This window comes from Coptis chinensis, chromosome 9 (genome assembly GCF_015680905.1).
Source record: "Coptis chinensis isolate HL-2020 chromosome 9, ASM1568090v1, whole genome shotgun sequence".
Lineage (NCBI taxonomy): Eukaryota > Viridiplantae > Streptophyta > Magnoliopsida > Ranunculales > Ranunculaceae > Coptis > Coptis chinensis.
Genome location: NC_141464.1, coordinates 37,146,268 through 37,165,239, shown reverse-complemented (window position 1 = coordinate 37,165,239; position 18,972 = coordinate 37,146,268). Strand labels below are relative to the sequence as shown.

Genomic DNA, 18,972 nt, shown 5'->3' with positions numbered 1-18,972 from the left:
ACATGGTAAGGCGGGCCTAATAGATATTGCCAAACATAGAGCACTTTCAAAGTAGTGTGGTACGCGTCCTCTGCTTACGGTGTTTATCGGTGTTATTTCCAGACATGGTCATCATCATGATCTAAACGTAATACTGGCTATAGGCTGATGGGAGTCAATTAGACTGCCAGAGCTCATGAAGGAATAGCAAGGAGTTCATATAATGAGTTCTGGACTCGACTGAAAGAGATTTGGACTGTCATGGGAACAGCCAAATTATAACCCATATCAATATTAGACTTCCATAAGTCAGCTAGCAAATGTGCATGCTAAATCATTTCTCTGGGAATAAAGACAACTTCACAAGACTCAAAACACTAATGCATAGTGACCAACTCTAACAAAAGACTCTGTAATTGCCATGAAGTATCTTCGATAGACCCATTTACACCTTTCACCGAAGACTACATATCAAATGGACTCCTACTTAGAGTTTTCATAAAAGAGAAACACTATAAAGATGAGTTTAACTAAACTTCTAAAACCATATCACAATAGATCCTTATAAATTTAACAACACAACTTCCCGTATACCACAATGCAGTAGCATAAGGTAAAAAAAAACTTTTTATACTGACAATTTTTATACAGGCTTATCATAAGTATCGTAGAGATTTTTTTTTTAAACTTACACAATTTTTATTTTCTTTTGCAGATTATTAATAAGAAATAAGATCATCTACGAGGTAATTTCATAATCTACCATGGTATTTATTCGCTGTATTTGTTCTTAGCAATAGAAATAATAGTGCATGTTTTACAAGCTAATACGGTTAAAAACCTAATTTGAATAATAAGAAAAAGATAGTTCAGTATCATATTCATATTTTCTGTTATATAGGAATCAAATTTTATATTAATTGTGACTGAAATTCGATCAAATAATGCAGGTAAACCACATGGATAGCATAGATGTTGACGAAAATAGTTTCAACTGCAATGGAATGATGATTACTCAAAAATTAAGTGATCCTTGGATTATAATTGAGCAAAATAGACTCTGTTACTACAGGATACATAAGAATACTATTTATTATCTTACCATCCACATAATCAGATACATATCTTACCATGAAGATTGGAGCAATTTAGTGTGAAAGGAAGCTGCGTGGGAAAAAGGTAGCAATTCAAATTTGAATTGAATTTGAGATACAATACCTGCTTAAAACATATGTTATAATTTGTTGGGCCCAGGCCCAACAGTAATAGTATACTTATAGGTTTCTAAACCCAATAGCTTCTACCTAATTAAAAAAAAAAAAAAAAAAAAAAACTAATTTAAAATAAGGTGATTTAGCTTTAGGTTGTCCCAATAATATGGGTGGGTATTTGCATTGGACCCAAAGTTTTACGTTTCTTAGCTTTAGGTAACCCTATCGTTAGTTAACGATTCATTTACCAAATTTGACCGTCTATTGTGGTGTGGCTGGTGTAATGCCTTTTCAAAATGCAACAACTACCCCTCACACGTTTTGCACGTGCCCACATCATAAAACTCAAAATCCAAATTTCAAAATACCTGACACGTGTCATAATCCATGCTCTTAATAGAGTGGAGGCTGCAAAAAAGGAGAAGCTCGCTATTCCAAAATATCAAAATTTAAGAAATATACAAAACTAAAAACCTACGAAAAGTGAACTTCCAATCACTTAGTAAAACATAATCTATTAACCTAAAAAAAACAATTTAACTACACGTATCGAAAAACCAGGTAGCCTATTTTCTTCCTTTTCTCTATTATTTATAATTATTTATTAACTTTATTTTATTATGTATATTGCAGATAATGGCGTATGAAAATTACAGCTTATGTAAAAAAAAATGTTAAAGGAAATTCTAGAAGCAGTACTTAACATTCAACAAGATCCGGTCTACAACACAGAATTAGAGAGCGGACGATTCAAAAGCACTGTGACATTAAAGGTACCAAAGACTTATTCTTTAAAAGTGAAGGCGTCATAGTTAAAGAAATTGATGGAAGCCCAACATATTTTGTTGCAAAAGCAGAGGATTCAATTGACTTTTTCTTAATCTGATTTATAAAGGATGAGCGTGAAATGGAAATTGAAGACTTCAATTTCAAAGAACTTATGAAGAAAAGAATAGAAGTTGAAGGGAAACAGAATCAACTCGACATCCTCAAAAATATTATACTAGATTGTTTGGTTGATGATAAACACAACAAAGAAAAAATAAAAGGAATGAAGGGCATGGAGAGTTCCATAATAAAGAAAAGAAAACCATAAGGATTAGTACTTTAATACCAAAACTTTATTATGTTGGTCACATAGTATTTTTTTTAATGGTCGAGGTTTAACGCTTCTTATTTATGAAAGTTTGTCACTATCGAGTCCGTTAATTTTTAGTTTAAATTTATAATATTAGCACGCTCGCTTTTCCAATTCAACTACTTCAAGTTATATTGTGTTCGATATCGAAAAAAATATAAGTCATTTGTCACCTTTGGGGTATCATAGCATTGTTTCGTTTGTTGACATTCTAAAAGAAGTGAGTAAATGTAAATAAGTGGATGCCTTGAACATTCAACAATGTAAATAATGGACAGTGTCTTCCAAATATTAATGAGATAGTGAGTTCCTCCTTCAGTATTCTAATGCCAAATACTAGATGATCTTTTTAAAAAAAACACACTATTGGGAGTGCGAAAGAATTAGGTAGTCAGCAACATTCTTAGATGTCTAGATTTTTTTAGTATTATCAGGGCAGTTTTGCAACTCCATTATATAAACTCTCCTCGACAAATTACCACAAGAGCACAATCCATTATGAAAATGGTGAAACCTCATGTTATCCCTCAACAATCTCTCTCCTCATAATTAGAGACGCACCACACATCACAATGTGGAAATCCTCACACACTCTGAGGTTCTTTACAATCCTAATGGGGATTCCAGCAGTCGTAGTAAATAGTCCAAATGATGTCTATAAAAGATCCTCCAATGCTTCCTTGATCTCTTTTGACTTTGGGTGCATAATGTCACCAACAAATAACTCATGTATAATCCCATCCTTTGCTTCCATCAAGCTGCAGCCAGGGTTCTTTCTGACTCCTTTTTCTCTAATCAGGATTTCAATGGATCCAACAAGCACCAAGGAGTGCTCCACACACGCCTCAATAGGCATCGTCGCTACAAGGTTTAAGGCTTCTTCCAAGTGTCCAGCATGACCAAGAAGATCTACCATTACTACGTCAAAAAAAACACCAAGAAAATTAATATCTAGATGACATATTACACCATTCACTATGACCAAGAAAATCGTTTTTGGAACCTGGAGCTTATAAACGACCTAAAAGCTTGAAACTAACTAAAAAGTGATGAAAAATTCCATGTTGACACAAATGAAAAGAACAACCACATCCTCGCTAAACCCACCCCATAACCTTCTTCTTTGAAAGTGTCAATTGCAGCCGAGGTGCCGCGCTCCATAAATCTGCCCGATAGGCATTCATATGCCATGGTCCACGCCCACCACGGTTGTGGCATATCATCAAGCCCCCATGCAATCCTGCTCATGCCCAAACGACGATGGCAGCTGCGGCAAACAATGTCTCTGTAACCACTATCGCAAACTCCACCACCTCTTTCTCCTACATATTCAGATTTTGGGCCTTTGCCTAGCCACATGACTCATTCGGACGATCCCGACCAGTGGCCGATCTTCCTACAATTGTTGCATGCCTTATCATTTGTGCAGTCAACAGCTATATGGCCTTGCTTATAGCAGTTGTTGCAAACCCTGAGGTCACCAGGTGGTAGAGAAGGCGCCGCGCAATCTTTGGCAATGTGACCAGCCTTACCGCAAGTATGGCATATCCCCTCATTTTGGCAGTCCCTGCCCATATGGCCAGGCTCACGACAATTCTAGCACTATTAAATGTATAACAATGCCAAGGAAAGATAACATATTCAGGAAGAAGAAATTCAGAGTCTGAAAGAAGTTATTGATTATCTAAAGGCAATTATAAAGAGGGAATGGTAGAGTTATGATTCTCTCTACGTAATTATCTGTTCGATCTTGAAGATGAGATGACTTATCAGACATTTTTACATATATGGAATCATATTTTTAGTAATAAATGTCACTACACCATAATAGGATATTTGCAACATGCACCTTTTTCGCTTTGCAACGCTTATTTACCGTTAGCAAGTTGCCAACGTTATATAAGCGTTAACAATGTTGTAAAGCGTTACTTTATTTTGGTGAATTTCCGGAATTAATTGCTAACGCTAAAAAATCGTTTGAGAAGTGTTACAAATCCAAAAAACCAAAACAACATTGAAATTTCAAAAAGAAGGAAACAAAAAAGAAATCGCGCTCGGTATGTGAAAATAGAAAACCTCTCTTTCTCTTCACAACAGCTAGGTTAGGGTTTTTTTTATCATTGCTGGTGACCCTTGTTCCTCTTTCTCTCCTTCAACCTCTCCTCTTCTTCTCCAAAACAATCACTTCCTACCTTCTTCTTTCTTTTCTAATTCCCAACAAATGGATTGTGTTGAAACCAAAGCTTTGAAAACCAGTTTTTGGCTTGAGAAAGACTTTGTTGTTGAAGAGGATGACAAAGAAGAAGAAGGGTATTCTTATGTTTCTTCTCAAGAACACGACTTGAAAACTTGTTTTGATGGTCCTTCTATAAAGAATGAGTTTGGTTCCGTTCGAAAGCAAACTTCGGTGTTCGATAAGCAATTTTAAATAAAAAACGGTTTTGACTTGGCGAGTTTGTTTTTTTATCCTCATTTCTGAAGAAAAAACTTGTTTTTACACTTTCCTTTCCAGAAAGAGAACCCAAGGACCGAAAGAGGAATTGGCTTTCAGTTTCGCTCTCTCGAACAATCAGTCACCACCATATTTGGCTTGTACTCGAGGTAAATTTGAATTTGTAAGTTTGGAATTGTTAATTGAAAGTTGATTGGGGTTTTAGTCCTAGAAAGAGGTGTATACACATGAATATCCAAACTTATGGACACAAGAAGGATTTCTAACAACATTAACTCAAAACGACGCAAACGACTTGCCAGTGGAATCTTTTTCATCAGAAGATGGTGTTGCGAATGGTAGAGGAAGAGTTCTTGGTGGAAGTAGTGCTATTAATACTGGTTTTATAGTAGAGTTGATGATGACTTCTTTAAACAACCTAGGTTTAAATTGAATCTTGATTAAGTGAACAGGTCTTATGATTGGATTGAAAAAGCTGTTGTTTTTAGACCTCAGTTGAAAAACTGGCAATCCGTAGTTCATGATGGACTTCTTGAAGCTAATGTTATACCTTATAATGGTTTTAATATTCATCACGTTGTTGGGACTAAGATTGGTGGGTCTACTTTTGATGGTTTGGGGAGAAGACATAGTGCTGCTGATTTACTTAATCATGCTAGACCTTCAAATATCATGGTGGTTCTTCATGCCAGTGTTGAGCGTATTTTGTTCAATAGCCTTTCTTCTGATTCTGGTACTCCTATTCTTTCCTTTCAACAAACTTCTTGTATTACATTTTTATACTATTATTTTGTATGTGTGTTTGTTTTGGTCAAAATTCATATTGTAATACATGTTTAGAATGGCCCTTTGCTTGAAAAAGTTTAAGAAACATCAGCCATTTGTGCTTTTAGAATAAGCTTAAGAGTTAGTTTCAATACTCTCACTGTATTTTAAAATTGTGGGTTGGTTGGGTGTCTGCTTAAACACATGTTTCATTGAGTTATTAACTGTCATGATGAAATTGTTTCTTAGTTAAAACCAATATTTATGTATTCGAAGAATTCAAGCTGCAATGTTATTTGCAATTGATATCAGGATGGACGTCGAGTTCTTATGATTGAGAGAGATTTGAGCGAGCGCATGAATTGTTGGGGAAGAATTACGGTCGAGGAGGATACCTGAAATTGATAGAGCTTGGCCTTCAAGGTAGGCATGAAATTCTGAATGTGAATATATTTTAGCTATAGGTCAACATATTTATGTGGCTCAACTGTATGCTCCGCAAATTGTGTAGAGGAAATTGATGCTCAAAGAGTTCTTGGTTATGCTCTTTTCAAGGATGGTAAAGATACAAGACTTTCGTACCCATTAGAAAAATTCCATTTAGATGTTGCCGGGAGGAGCTTCCACAATGGACGTTTCATACAACGCATGCGTGAGAAAGTTGCATCCCTTCCAAAGTAAACTTTTCACCTCCGTAAAAATTCTTGAACTTTTGTTTTCGATCTGTTGTTATTAACCCTTTAGCATTAGTATGTAATTTGGTTCCATTTTGTTTTTATTTTTTTTATGCTTCTACTAATTAGTAATGGCCTTTCGGCAGGCTACCTAATAGAAAAGTGGATGAAAAGTAGTTGATAACATGAATATCTAGACAAGCGCACTCTCTCTAGGAAAATCGAAGATGTCGTAAATGCTGCTGTTAGAACTAAATCTCCAGATCCCGTATTATTCATTGTAATAATTCTCTCTCTCTTTATTATTATATTATTTAATATAAATTATTTTTTTTCCCCTATGTTTAATAGTTTTATTTTTAATTTATGATTCTTGAAGTCAAATCATATGAGGAAAGGCATACGTTGCTTAATCACAAAGATTAAAGCTAGACAGATTATTGACAGTAGAGGCATTCCTACGATCGAGGTCGATTTGTATACAAATAAAGGAATGTACCGTGATGCTGCCCCCGGTGGCGCGTCTACTGGATTGTATGTATGCCCATCGTTTTTATTTTTATTGTTGTTGTTGTTATGGACATTTTTTTATTTGTCAGGTATGGGGCAGTTGAATTAAGAGATGGAGAGAAAGGAAAGTTTCTTGGTATGGGAGTTTCTAGAGCTGTTAAGAATGTGAATGAGAAAATTTATGAAGCTTTGATTGGACTGGACCCAATAGTTCAATCTCAAATTGATCAAGCCATGATTGATTTAGATAAAACTGAAAACAAAGTGAGACTCCTACTCTATGCCCGAGTATATTATGTCCTATATGTAATTATTTTGGTGGCTAAACTATTATTATGTCATCTGAATTTACCATAAGTGTCCCTCAAAGGTGGAGACTCAATTGAGAAATAGAAAAGAACCATATGGTTTGTTGTTACTTGGATAGCTTTTCATGGATTTATCCAAGTAAAGGCAGATTAGAATCGGACTTGCCTGTGGTGAGTTGTTTTCTTTATTTGTTTTAGTGGGGATCTGTTTGTTTGTTTGGAAATTTGATGTGTGAATGTGATGGGTGATTATTGTAGGTGAAGTATTGTTTGGAGAATAATAAGAGGTTGATTCATTTTTCGACTTGTGAAGTTTATGGGAAAACTATTGGTAGTTTTCTTCTTGCGGATCACCCTTTGTGTCAGGTATATGAAGAATTTGGCTTATATTGTTTTGTTCAAATTGGAAATTATATGTTCACTTGAATTAATTGTGGATAAGATGAAAGATATAATAGTAGTTCTGAAGTATTTGAGTGGTCTGATCCTTGTAAGCGTGTTCGAGCTATAGTTCATGCTGTGATGCATTACAATGATGCACATGTCTTGGCTGAGACTAGTTGTGGGTTGGTTGATTCAATGGAGAGGCTGAACTTGAATGAAGACAGAGGTGAACAATCTGGAAGTGAAGGTGTTGACTAATCAGAGCAATTGAGTATGCTTGAATTTGTTGATTAAGAGAAGAGGTATTATGTCTACTTCATTGTTATGTCATTTGTGATAGTAAACTTGTTTTGTCATCTTCGTTCTGATTATTATATCAAATACAACTGTACCTAGTATTCATATTTGTACCTAGCTGCTTTTCACAAATCCTATTAGTCTGATCCATCAAAAAATTCATTTCTTTCTTTCTTTATGCAAATAAAACACTTTTATATTTACTTCCCTATACTGCTTCTTCTTATGTTGTAAAATATATTTCCATCTCTGTAATGCCTACTCTCTTGTATTTCATATTGTACATGGATAGAAATGACTATTACGGCGGAGAGTCAACTTTGCTCAATCTCATTCAGGTTCCCATTTCTTTTTAGGGTTAGATAGACTTACCCCCCCCCCCCCCCCATTTTCAAAAATATTAGTGATACTTCATTTAAAAAAAAATCAATCGATTGATTTCTTCATCAAAAAAAAAAAAAAATCATCACTAATAGTTTTTGGATCTTGCAATTGGGGGTATCACTAATATTTTGAAAAAATAAGTAAGTCTAACTAACCCTTCTTTTTACTCACAATTCTGCCCTCATTACTTTCTTTCTCACTATGTTTTAATTCACAGCTGTGGAAAAGATTTAGGGGAGATGACAAGCCTCCAGCACATTTAGGTTGTTTTATAGCTTGCCCTGATATATATTTTATTTAATGCTAGATTGGAGATGAGACATTTATAATTGCGGCACTAATGGCAATGCGCCATCCCAAGTCAATCGTACTATCTAGTGCCCTTTCCGCATTAGCTGTGATGATGGTAAGATTTTTGTGGTCTAGGATTCCTTCCACTGATTTGAGAGAATTTCAAGTTTAAACTTTTTGTTCTTGTGAAAAAGGTACTATCCACTGGACTTGGTAGAATTGTGCCAAATTTGATATCAAGGAAACACACAAATAGTGCTGCTACAGGTAACAATTTATCTTTATACTAAAAATAATTTTTCTCTATAGGCTTACTCTGATTAAAATTTCATATCATTTTAAGCTTCTTGTTGTTGGAGTTTCTTTTACTCATTGGTTCACAAATTTCTCATTCAGTAGACGTGTTTTAGTACTTGTATTGGGTAATGCTTCTGCTATATATTCTGTAAACTAATTGAGATTAGCATCTTGTAAACATATGTTAGTCGATTAATGCGGCTATAAATCAACCAAGATATGTGTTTACTCGTACCCGCATTACATGCATGCTCTTACTACATAATTGTGTATGGGATGTAAATGTATGCAATGTGTTTCTATAAAACACGAGTGAAACTCCATCCTAGTATGTAATGACCTTTGGACAAGTTTAGTTCAACCGATACGATGTGTGTGTAATACCCATCAGTTTTAAGGAAATGGTATGCCTGATCATCCACACCCCACTCTTGTTTTACGGGAAACCTTCCCAAGTTGAGTACTTTAGATTTACATGTTTCTAACAGTGCAAGTACATCAATGTAACTATAATGCTCAAATAATTGCCTTAGTCATTTGGTGTAAGTATTTCTTGAGACAGGATGGGTAGCCTATGGCTGTTTGCATTTGTACCCATCTTCACTGAATATATTATCTGTTATTTACTTATTTATCTTACCTTGGTTTACACTACAGTTCTTTATGCATTCTTTGGGTTGAGGCTGTTTTATATTGCATGGAGATCAGATTCAAAGGCATCACAAAAAAAGGAAATGGAAGAAGTAAGTTCTCTTCTATTTTTCTTTCTTTTGCACTGTCATGTATTCGGATTTACTTGTACTTCTGCTTCTGACAAGCTTAAACAAGTATCTCTCTCTTCTTGTCTGCGTTTTTTACTCGTTACTTTAATAGTAAGATGGTAGGAACTTCTTAATATTTAGCTAAGGAAGTTAAGATTCTTGATAGTCTTATCCCTTAAGGTTGCAACTGGTAACTGTTAAGATTTTGAAGGACAAAATTCACCTCTTAGCCCTTGGATGTCAAATTATACTGGATAGTTTGCTACTCTAATCAAGTAACATATTATACTGATACGCTAGGTTATAATACCTTTTATCTACCTATATTACTCAATAATTCTATTAGCTACATTAATTGAAGCTACATAATACTTAAGGTTCACTGGAGATGATCTAGTGCTTATGAACTGCCTTATTATTTATTGCATGTGGAAGAGAAACTAGAGACACAGCAAGGGAAAACAACATCTCGTCCTATATAGGTTAAATATGACAACCACCTTTCTCTTGAGCCACCATTATTATACTAGAACAATTAGATATATTACCAGATAAATTGCTTTATTAAAATGCAAAAGGCTGTTGGTGTTAATTGTACTTGTGAAACATTTCATAGGGATTAGCATGTGTTTATTACTATATCTATATGGAGATTCAGTCGGATGATGTGAACCCTTTTGCAATAAAACTAGTAGAATGAGGATTAGTGGCCCTCAGCCTTTTGGTTTCTTTTGATTCAGGTCCCATAGTTTTTTTATACTCGTATTTAAGGAAGTTGAATCCTTTGTTTTGGTTTTGTTCATAAGAACTTACAACTTCTATTAAAAAAGCCAACTAAATGACTGTGTTTGTTGTTTATTAAAAAGCTCATAAACTTGATATGTATGGTTTTGTTCTTGCTCATACGTGCTATTCTTACTTGCTCGCTCATCTAATTAATTGATCATGTGATTATGAAGGCCTTACCTATCACTTTCGGGGATCGTCAAGTTTACATAGAGGAAAAGAGAACTTCAACTAGAGGTAAGTGGAATTCTTATACATATAAAGGCATGGGTGCCTTTTCTATAATCCTATAATCTGATATAGTTCATCTATTTGCTGCAACACCTAGTCCATGAGAGATGAATGACTGTATGAAGTTATCAAGAAAATTTTGGACAGTCCTAGGTTTGTAAAAGTGGTGTTTTTGTTTCTAAAGTATTTTAAAGTCTATTAGAATATAGCTCGATTAATTAATCTTTTCACATTCGGCAAGTTCTTTTTTAGCTTGATAGATCATTTTGTTGTCGTTCGGTGTATTGTGTAGGGTATTGATTTTATGAAGGGAAAAACAAGAAGGCCAAAAGAATTGCTTTCCCAATTTGATGAGTCATGCTCACCTCAAGCTCCTCGTCAAGGTAAAAACTTAAACCCCACTCTATTTTCTCAATTTTCAACTCGTCAAGTTACTACAAGGTTTTCTTTTTATGCACTAATTTTATGTAATCATTGTTTATGTTGTCGAGATATGGAAGTAGACAACAAATGCTCTATCTTTAATATGTAATTAATTGCATGAATTTAATTAGTATGATTGTTTTTCTGAGTACATTATTTGTTTTGTGATTTTTTTGGAATTAGATGGGTTTTGTGGAGCGGCACTAGGATTTATATTGAGTGAAGCTATCGTCACTAATGCTTGTTATTGCATTTAGAAGATTCGGGATTGTTTGGAAAATCGTATAGAAATTTGTAACCCTTAGTAAATCTGAATTTGTAACCCTTAAAACTCTTCTGAAGTTAAATATATGGTTCAATAAATATATTTTTTTTTTCAGGTGTTTGTTTGTGTTTATTTTACTTGTCAAATAGTATGAAAAAGCATTAGTAATTTTATTTGCTTCTATATGAAACTAGGAGGTACAGGTTTAGGACTAAAAAAATTAAAATAATTTTTTTTACCATATCAACACATTAGTAATGGTTATAAACCGTTGCAAAGCAAAAAAATAAGTATTAAAGCATCATCAATAATTGTTACAAATCATACTACGCAACGCTTTTTAACCGTTAGTAATTGTCACTCTGCAACGGTTAATAACGGTTGGAAAATTTGGTTTGCAACGCTTTTTAACCGTTAGTAATTGTCACTCTGCAACGGTTAATAACCGTTGGAAATTTCTGTTTGCAACACTTATTAACCGTTGCAAATATTTCCAACACTTTATCCACGCCCTATTTGCAACACTTAAAAAGCGTTGCGAAAATTATTTGCAACGGTTTTTTGCCATTGCAAATAGCTTGTTATGGTGTAGTGTGTAATCATTTTTTAACCAAGGTTTTGTGTACAAATGGAGTTTTATAGCTCTCCCCTCCTCAATTGAGGAAGCATAGCTAGAGTGTCCACATGTCCAGACTAATTACGATAAATCCGGAGTAAAACTTGCCGATAGAAAAACTGCTCCAACTCAAACTCAAAATGGAAACCCAACAAAACCCACGACTCTCATACGAACTGATATCTCTCTCCCAATCTCTCTTCTCTACCACCCAACCTAAATCGCCATATATTAATTAATGTCAATCGTATATCAAAGTGAGAATAGTTATTTGATGCTCCTTTTACCGGGTTGTTCTCAAAAACCCCTTTTTTCTCCCATCAATGCAAAAAGATTTGTACAATTGCAAACTTTTGATTAAAGAGAATCTGCTTCGATGTTATAATTCCAATCTCAAGTCGCAGTATCTAGTCCTACTTGGAATTTTATAATTTGTTCCTGATGCAGTATCCACTCCTAATTTTGGGATAAAAAGAGATTATTGTGCAGACACAAGATTGGAATTTTACAATTTGTTCCTGATGCAGCATCCACTCCTACTTCCCAAGAGAATATGATAAATTGTCTTGGTCATTCTACTCATATATTCTTCAGGTATAATTCTACTCATACCAAGTTTTTTTTTCCAATAAGCGCATATGCTATTAGCTAGCGGTGACACTTAATTCAATTGATTGATGCTCGACTAAATGCATCACTTTGTTACAACATATTACACTACTAAAAGAAGGGCTTTTTGTGTCACTTATTTTTTTTGTCTTGTGTCACTTACTAGAAAAAAGTGACACACAGAGTTTTGATGTGTCACTTTTTTATAGAAGGAGGGCTGATGTGTTGCTTCTAGGAAAAGTGACACAAGTAATTTTATTTTTTGTGTCCCATTATTTGAAAGTGACACTAGTGGTTTGCCTTGATGTGTCACTTCTGGATGTAAAAATATCGAAAACAAAAATTAACAAATTATCGAAATAAATAAGCGACACGAGTAAGAGTACGAGTACGAATAATTACTTCGTATGCCATGAAACTCAAAGTCATGATTTTGTGCGCGCCGCTATATTTTTAAGTTCCCTCCCAAAAACAACTAACTTTCTAAACCTAAAAGGAAACGGAATAGAAAGAGAATAGAAATAGAAACTGAAGGTGTTTAAATCACTTCGTAACTCATCACTTAGGTTAAAAAGAAAAAAAAAAACAGAAGAAAAAAACCAGAAAAGAAAAACTGTCTCGTAACCGTTCTTCCTCCCAACTTCTCACCGGTGTTTTATTGCACCACGCGCGCTCCTCACCCATCTCTCGTCCATCCCTCGTTCTCCGGTTCGCTTTCCATCTCTCTCTCTCTCTCTCTAGCAAAAAAATAAAGGTAATATTTTTTTTTTTTCGTTTTTATTTAATTGTCTATGTTTTGGATGCTATTAATCTGATCAAAGTTTTGTTTTTGTGTGGTAGCAGTCTATTATGTTGCTCTTTCAGTTGTTTCTTTGGATTTTTTTGCTTTTGTCATTTGTCAAAAGCTGTGGGATTTCGAACATATGCGTCGACCACCTCTAATCTCCCCGTTTGATACGTGTTGTGCCCTTCTGTTTTCCTCGCACGCTTTTATTGTTTGGTTACCCACTGAAAGTTGTATTATAAAGAAAACGTTCTTCTATCCTGTTTTGGCCTCTGAGCAACTTTTTGCATTATTTTCATGTTTCAAGATCTTTACCAAAAATTCTTTGAAGTATTTTTGTTTTACTTATTTTTTTTTTCAAGTAAGAACCCTTCTCGTTCATAGGAAAAGGGCATTTGTGAGGTATTGATACGTGATGCGGATCCTTGTGTATTTTGCTCTTTGATTGCCATGTTACCCTGTGTTTCTTCTTTGAAAGGGCTTTGGATTGCATTGTTTGAGCTCTATCAAATATATCAAGTTTAGAGAACTATGTTAGTTTTGATATGTCTTTGTTGTATTTTTGGTGCGGTTCGGTTCTTTTGGACTTTGCTTTAGGGAAATACTAGTATTATGATTGCAGTATGCATTAGTGAAACTTAAATCTCTTTTTAATGGACCTTTAAATGTTGTTTGTACTTAATTGATTCATTTGTGCCCATTTCTTCTTTTGGATTTTGGTGAAGAAGCAATGCTTGGAACCCTAGATTTGAATTTGGATTGTTATATTTTTATGGATCATTTCACGGGGCCGACCCTGACTTAGGAGACTCATGAAATCGAAAGAGATTACACTTGTCATTGTGTCTAGCATTTTCTATAGATCTATAGGAATTTTATGGTGTACTGGATCAAAGATATATGGTTAGGTCTGTATATAGAATTTCATTGACAAATTGTCAGTTAGGATCCTTTGCATTGCTTTTGGTGCCCTAATGTTTCAACTAATTCATCCATCTTCTGATGGGCATAATGATGAATGAGTGCAGTTGTGCATTTTATGAATGTTGCAAGTGATATCGAAGTTCATATGGCCGATCTTTTAGCTGAAAAACTGCAATTCTGAATTCTTGTCGCATGTATGTTGATTGATTTGTATTTTCAATCTGTTGTTTGTTGATATATATTGTTTGTAATTTAGTTATTTCTGTCCTTGTAAACATCGGGATGAGTTTTTCTGAGGGTACCAGTTAATGTACCCACTTCCTTACATTTGCTAAAAGCCTAAAACTACTTCATAAGAGCCACTTTTGGACTGGTTCAATAAATAAAAATTGGTTTTATATAAAAAATGCAAAACAACATATGCAAATGGGAAGCAGGTGCACCCTTTACACTTAATTTGTTTCTCCTTATGGTATATGATTTAGTAAATCCCTGCCTGGCTATTCTGTTTTAGAAACTCAGAAGTAAAAAAAAAGTGGTATGGTACATCATTTTGTTGACCGAGTACAGTGCGAAGAGATTTTTTAACCCTTGTATATATAGCCCACCTCATCTAATTTGGCGGTCCTGTTTTCGAGTGAAACACTTATGTTTCAGCGAGATTGTCATTCTGAGAGTCCATTTTGGTTTCTGGTACAACGTATATGCGGTGTGAATTCTTGTAACGCAAGTTCAATGAAGTTTCCAGCAGTTATGTTCCACTAGAGAAGTCAGCTGTGGAACTCCATGTTGCATAAAGATTTTTAGTACTGCATTTATGTTGTATTCTGAATCACAGTGCAACATTCATTAATACTCCTCAGGTGGCTCGCGTGCCTTTCAGGTATATAAATAAATATATATATATATATTATTCAAACATGTCCAGGACGTATCCGTTTCCTATATTTTTGAAAAATGTCGTGTCCGCGTATCCGTGTCGTGTCGTATCTGTGTCGCATGTCGGTATCCGTGCTTCTTAGCTTCTATTTGGTTATTGAGAGTAGCCTAAATTGGTTAGTTAGATTTCCAATGTAATTTGATTTTGCATAATACCATTATCATATCATCTTAGACTTACTTAATGTTTTTCCTACTAATGTGTCATGTGTTGATATCATCTTGCCATGATACTTTATTTTTGAATGTGTGGTCTTTGTACTTGATTTTTTTTTTTTTTTACTCTGTTTTTCTTTAAGAGATTGGTTTGTTGCATTTTGCTACGATATGGATAAGTCTTGGATGTCCAAGGACCGGTTAAGAAGCGAATATATTCAAGGAGTTGAAAGGTTAATTAGTGTTGGAAAGGAAGAAGGAAGTTTCATACGTTGTCCATGTAGAGATTGTTCAAATATCAACAAGTTAACTAAGACTGAGGTCAGAAATCATCTTTTCGAACGTGGTATTAGCTAAGGTTACACTATTTGGCGGTTTCATGGCGAAAGCTCTCTATTTTCCGAGACCCCGACTAGTTTTACAGAACAAGACACTTTTGGACATTATGATGAGGTTGAGACTTCTGAAGATGTTGGACATTATGATGAGACTGAGACTCCTAAAGATGTTGGATATTATGATGAGATTGAGACTCCTGAAGATGTTGAACGCATGAGAGAAATGGTGAAGGCTGCAAAGGACCATTATCTGACCGATCCCAGAAATTTAAGGAATTGCTTGAAGATGCGAAAGCGCCTTTGTACGAGGGTTGCTCAAAATTCACAAAGCTATCAATAGTTATCATTTTATTTAATCTGAAAGCAAATAGTGGGTGGTCTGACACAAGTTTTTCGAAGTTATTGAAGCTATTGGGACAGATGCTTCCTCAACCAAATCTCTTGCGAAATCCTTGAATGGAGTCAAGAAGACATTATCTGTTTATGGGATGAAGTACGAGAAAATACATGCATGTCCAAATGATTGTATACTCTATAGGGGTGATAAATACAAAGATGAAACTATGTGCCCTATTTGTGGAGTCTCAAGATATAAAGAGAACAAGAGAGCGACCAACAAATCAGGTGGAGTACCAGCAAAAGTTTTGTGGTATTTTCCACCAATTCCAAGATTCAAGAAGATGTTTCAATCTGCCCAAACATCAAAGTCAATGACATGGCATGCCGATGAAAGGGTGGTTGATGGTAAAGATCACCCACCAGACTCTCCAAAGATGGAAGTTGGTTGACGAAAAATATCCAGAATTTGCAGCAGAATCCAGAAATCTTCGCCTAGCACTTTCAGCCGATGGAGTCAATCCACACCGTACTCTTAGTACTAAGTATAGTTTATGGCCTGTTATCTTTGGTCACATACAACCTCCCACCGTGGCTATGCATGAAAAGAAAGTATATGATGCTTACGATGTTGATATCAGGTCCAAATCAACCTGGAAACAATATCGACGTCTACTTGGCACCCTTGGTTGACGACTTACATGTTTTGTGGGAGATAGGGGTGGATGCTTATGATGTGTACCGTCATGAATCATTTATACTTAAAGCTGTTTTGTTATGGACAATCAATGATCTTCCCGCGATAGCAATCTTTACGGGTGCCTTTGTGAAAGGTTATTTTGCTTGTCCTATTTGCGGCGAGGGCACGTCTTCAACCAGGCTTAAGCACTCGGGAAGAAGCATTATACACAGCCAATAGAAGATTTCTTCCACGCTATCATCCATATCGAAGACAAAAAGCCTTCAATGGTAAAACAGAGTGTGGGAGGCACGAACCCTTAAGCTGGTTTGAAAGTACTAGAAGAAGTTGAAGGGATCAAAGTCATATGGGGAACAAAGGGAACCATTACGGGTGCTACCAATTGTTTTAAGAAGAAATCAGTTTTTTAGCTTCCCATCTTGGAGATATCTAGAACTCCGACATAATGTGGATTTTATGCACACGGAGAAAAATGTATGTGACAGCATTGTTGGGACCCTACTTAACATTCCACGTAAAAATAAAGACACCATTAAGTCTCGTCTTGACCTCCAAGAAATGGGTCTAAGGACAGGATTGGCTCCAACAATTGGGGAAAAGCGATCGTTCTTGCCTCCGGCTTGTCACACACTATCTAGAGATGAGAAAAAAAGACTATGCAAAACTTTGCATGAGTTAAAAGTCCCAAGTGGATACTCTTCGAATTTTAGGCCTCTTGTCTCGATGCAAGATCTAAAACTACAAAATATGAAGTCGCACGACTGTCATGTTTTGATGCAGCAACTTCTTCCGGTTGCAATAAGAACAATTTTGCCAAAGAATGTGAGATGTGCAATTATTAGGCTATGTTCTTTTTTTAAGGCTATTTGCTCGAAAGTAATAGATAAGGAAAAATTGCCTCAAATTCAGGAAGACATTGTGCTCACAGTATGTTTGCTGGAAAAGTATTTTCCGCCATCATTTTTCGACGTTATGATTCATCTAACAGTGCACCTTGTCGAGAGAAGTTGATCTTTTGGTGCATTCTACCGATGGATGTATGCATTTGAGAGGTACAATGAATTATATATTACCCTTCAATATTTCTTAATGCTTTTCTTTATAAACATTACTATTGTTCAATCTCTTAGGTACATGACCGTGTTAAAAGGGCTTTATCATAATCGAAATCGACCGGAAGCTTGTATTGTTGAGAATTACATTGCAGAGGAAGCAATTGAATTTTGTAGCTTAATTCTTACGACTTAGATGCAATTGGGATTCCTCTCCGTAAAGATAACACTACCACAGATTTGATATCATCCGGAAATCTTCCCGAGGAAGTACCCATAGTCAAGTAGATAGAAAAACATTGGACCGGGCACATCTCTATGTGTTGCAAAACACAAGAGATGTTCAAATTTTACATCGAGTAAAGGTTTCTTTAGTTGTTCACTTTAAAAGTCTATTTTAGTTCCTTGGTTTCGATTCGATAGCTAACTAGTTTATTTTGTGGCCTAACATAATAGAGAACATATGAACTATCCGGAAGGAACAACAACCTAAATAAATCAAAAAACCCACATGGTTGCATCTTTGAACACAATCGCTCATTTAGTGATTGGCTTAGAGACAAGGTATATTATAAATTGCTCTTTTTTTTTTTTTTTTGTTATTTTTGTATGTTAATTTAACTTAGATTAGGACTAAAATGTTTACACAACAATGCAGGTTTTGCTGGAGAGGGGAAATCCTGACAACAAGGTGTCAAACACCTTGAAGTGGGTATCGAAGGGGCCTTTGGCACATGTTTACAAATATTCTACCTATGTCACTAATGGTTATCGTTTTGCCACGAAACGGCAAGACGCTTTACGAGTAAATCAAAATAGTGGCGTGAGTTTGACAGCAACAACACCACAGGTTTCAAGCGCCAAAGGATCAAAACCCAATTTTTTTGAACATGTCTTTTCTACGGTGTTATTCTTTGAAATATGGTTGCTCGATTATACAAATTTCAAGATTCCAATGTTCAAGTGTGGTGGGTTGATAGCAAGAATGCAATTAGGAAGGATGACATGGGTTTCACTTTAGTGGATCTTGGTAGAGTTGGCTATAAATCTGATTCCTTCATCCTAGCTTCTCGGCCGAGCAAGTTTTCTATGTACGATCAACTTGACCCAACGTGGTGGGTTGTTGTAGAATCTCCTCAAAGATGCTTTCCGCGAATCTGACGGCGATAATCGATGATGAGCTCGTTGATGCTCATGTAGGAGATGACAATTTTGTTGAATTGCCAAATGTTGACTCATTAGATGTTAATGGCGAATCTCGGTCGGTTCGTCCGTGAAGATTGCGAGGGCACTTGGGTTGAGCATAAAGAAACTTCTTGATTTATTAGTTTTCATTGTTTTTGTGGTGGAATCGATATTTGG

At 35.4% G+C, this 18,972-nt stretch overlaps 1 protein-coding gene across 1 annotated transcript; it reads left to right on the top strand.

Moving 5' to 3' along the window:
- Positions 1-6,408: 6,408 nt before the first annotated feature.
- Positions 6,409-7,318, top strand: LOC147475831 (cytosolic enolase 3-like). The gene is made up of 4 exons (XM_086586349.1): positions 6,409-6,499; positions 6,599-6,753; positions 6,819-6,993; positions 7,088-7,318. Exons 2-4 carry the CDS (start codon positions 6,608-6,610, stop codon positions 7,154-7,156), a joined length of 390 nt encoding a protein of 129 aa, XP_086442475.1. The 5' UTR covers positions 6,409-6,499; positions 6,599-6,607; the 3' UTR covers positions 7,157-7,318.
- The last annotated feature ends 11,654 nt before the right edge of the window (positions 7,319-18,972 follow it).